Below are 2,608 nucleotides of genomic sequence, written 5' to 3'. Positions count from 1 at the left end.
TTCCTGGCAAGTTCATTTGAAGTTAAATATGTCTTTTTCTCAGCATTTCCCTTCTTTTTTCTTTCCTTTCTGTATTTGGGATGGTTCTGGTGGTGATGAGATCACTTGATTTCTTCCCCACCTTTAAAATATCGGATTCAGAAAAGCACCTGAAGAGTCATCAGATGTGTTTGTTACGCCTCTTAAGAAGGGTGAATGCATTCATTGGTGCTTTTCCTGAAATGGGCTATAGGGAAGTCTTCTCACCAGGGACAGCATTTAGAGACGGAGGCTGGCAGGACTCCAGTGGGGTTTCACACTTGCTTATAGGGCCGGAGCCCCTCTGCCCCCACTTGCCCATTGCCGGGTTGCGGCTTGGCTCTTTTCTTGATGAGTCCATGGAGTTCTGGAAAGAGAGCAACTCTGGGACAGAAGAAGGTGAGGTCCCTTCAGAGAGGGAGAAGTTAAAGAGAGAGACCATCCTTTGGTGGTATTTGGTTTTCATTTCCTTTGCTGACCTGTAGAGATTCCCGACAAAGCAATAGCATATGGGGTTGAGGCTGGAGTTGGTGAGTCCGAGCCACTGAGCAAAAGGTCTGAGCTGCAAGACCCAGGGAGATGGAGTCACGTCCTGCAGTGACTTGGGGATGTTGAAATCAATCCAGATGTCCATCATGTAGACAGGCAGCCAGGAGATGGCGAACAGCAGGACCAAGGCCACAACCATCTGGGCAACCTTCTTGCGGATCTTCAGCCTGGAGGCTGGCAGGGATCGGTTCAGGGCATTGCACTCCTTCAGCTGGCCGGTGCGGCTCCACAGCCGGCGCACGGTCAGAAAGCAGATGACCATGTTGAACAGCACGGGCAGGCAATAGAGGGCACAGAAGAGCAGGAAGTTATAGGCTTGCTTGAGTCTCTCCTGGGGCCATATCTCCCTGCAGATGGGGACCACCAGCGGCAGTCCCTCCACCACCCCAATCTCATCCCTTTTGTTCATGAATATGAGAGGCATGCAGATCCCAGAGGACAGGACCCACACCACCAGGATGGTGCTGAGGATCTTCCTCTGGGTGAAGAATGACCTGGCATTGAGAGGGTTGTGAACGCTGTAGTACCTGTTCACGCTGATGACGGTGAGGCTGAGCACGCTGGCTGAGACGGACACCGCCTGGATGAAGGGCACAGCCCTGCACAGGAAGTCTCCATACACCCAGGCCTTATATATCAAGTTCCCCACGGTGATGGGCATGCAGACACACACCACCATCAGGTCGCAGATGGCCAGGTTGATCAGCAGGCTCCTGGTGGCACTCAGGCTGGACATCCTGCTGCTGCGCTTCCTGGTGAGCACCTTGATGGACATGACGTTCCCAACGAATCCCACCACGAACGAGAGCAAGTACATGATGGTGAGGCTGATGGTGACAGGCTCCTTCACAAAGAGGAAGAGCATCTTCTCCAGCTCCTCCCAGTCCAGCTCCTGGCTCCCATTCCAGATTCCCGGCAGGGACTGGTTCTCCTCTCTTGGGACCTTCATCAAGCTAAGGCGCATCTCCAGGAGAGGGATGGAGGAATTCGAATTCATTGCCGCTCCCTACAAATCACACAGAAGCAGCCGGAGAAACAGCAAGTCCTGGGTTAAACCGGGAAGCAGCTTTCCTGCCACGCTACCCTGAGCACCTCTGGCATGTTTAGCTGGAACCAGCCAAGCCTGGGAAAGAGGGTTCAGAAAGGAGGGTCAGAACGTTCCAGGGTAAATATTTCCCTTTGCTGATTGTTCAGTCAATACGCACACGGCCGTGGATGCGGCCAGAAATGGGTGCCCAGCAAGTGGCCTAGCCCTGCCCTGAAACCCTTAGGGACGGAAGAATCCCCCATCTGCTGTGTCCAGACCCCCGAGGAAGGGGCGGGGGCCTTTCCTGGCTTGTCCGGGAATGACATATGGGAATGACCCCCTCAGGGGAGGCTTTTGCCTCCCTGGGCCCAGCCTGGCTTGCGCTCTCGCCTGGGCAGTGCCTGGGAGAGGCAGAGCAGAGGCCGCAGGCTGCCCGCACGGGGTGACGCTTGCCTGCGGAGGTCTGGGGGGGACTCCCCATCCCCGCAGGAGCCCGAGCGCCCGGTCCAAGGAGCAAGGAGAGCCCAGCCGCACACGTGTTTGTGTGTGTGGGTGCGGGCATGTGCATGTGGATGTGTGAGGGTGTGGGTATGTGCGAGTGGGTGTGTGTGTGAGTAGGTGCGTGTGAGAATCGGTGGGTCTGTGACTGTGTGTGCGCGTGGGTGCATGTGTGAGTGGGTGTGTGTGTGTGAGTAGGTGCGTGTGAGAATCGGTGGGTCTGTGACTGTGTGTGCGCGTGGGTGCATGTGTGAGTGGGTGTGTGTGTGTGAGTAGGTGCGTGTGAGAATCGGTGGGTCTGTGTGACTGTGTGTGTGCCTGGGTGCATGTGTGAGTGTGTGAGTGTGCGCGAGTAGGTGCGGGTATGAGTGGATGTTTGCGGGTGTGAGTGTGTGGGTGTGGGTGTGAGTGAGTGTGCACGGGGGCTCGGTCCGGGTCTCCGCTGGAGGCGGCGGGCAGTGCCCTCTCCCGCGAGCCGCCCGAGGCGGGACCCGGCGGTGCTGAGCGGACAGCTCC

General features: G+C 56.7%; 1 protein-coding gene across 1 annotated transcript; it reads right to left on the bottom strand.

Annotated features, from left to right (window-relative positions):
- Positions 1 to 226: 226 nt before the first annotated feature.
- Positions 227 to 1,564, bottom strand: LOC102381349 (galanin receptor type 1-like). Its single transcript, XM_006034445.1, has one exon. It carries the CDS (start codon positions 1,562 to 1,564, stop codon positions 227 to 229), a length of 1,338 nt encoding a protein of 445 aa, XP_006034507.1.
- Positions 1,565 to 2,608: the final 1,044 nt, after the last annotated feature.

This window comes from Alligator sinensis, unplaced genomic scaffold (assembly GCF_000455745.1).
Source record: "Alligator sinensis unplaced genomic scaffold, ASM45574v1 scaffold500_1, whole genome shotgun sequence".
Lineage (NCBI taxonomy): Eukaryota > Metazoa > Chordata > Crocodylia > Alligatoridae > Alligator > Alligator sinensis.
This window is presented reverse-complemented; position numbering and strand designations above follow the sequence as displayed.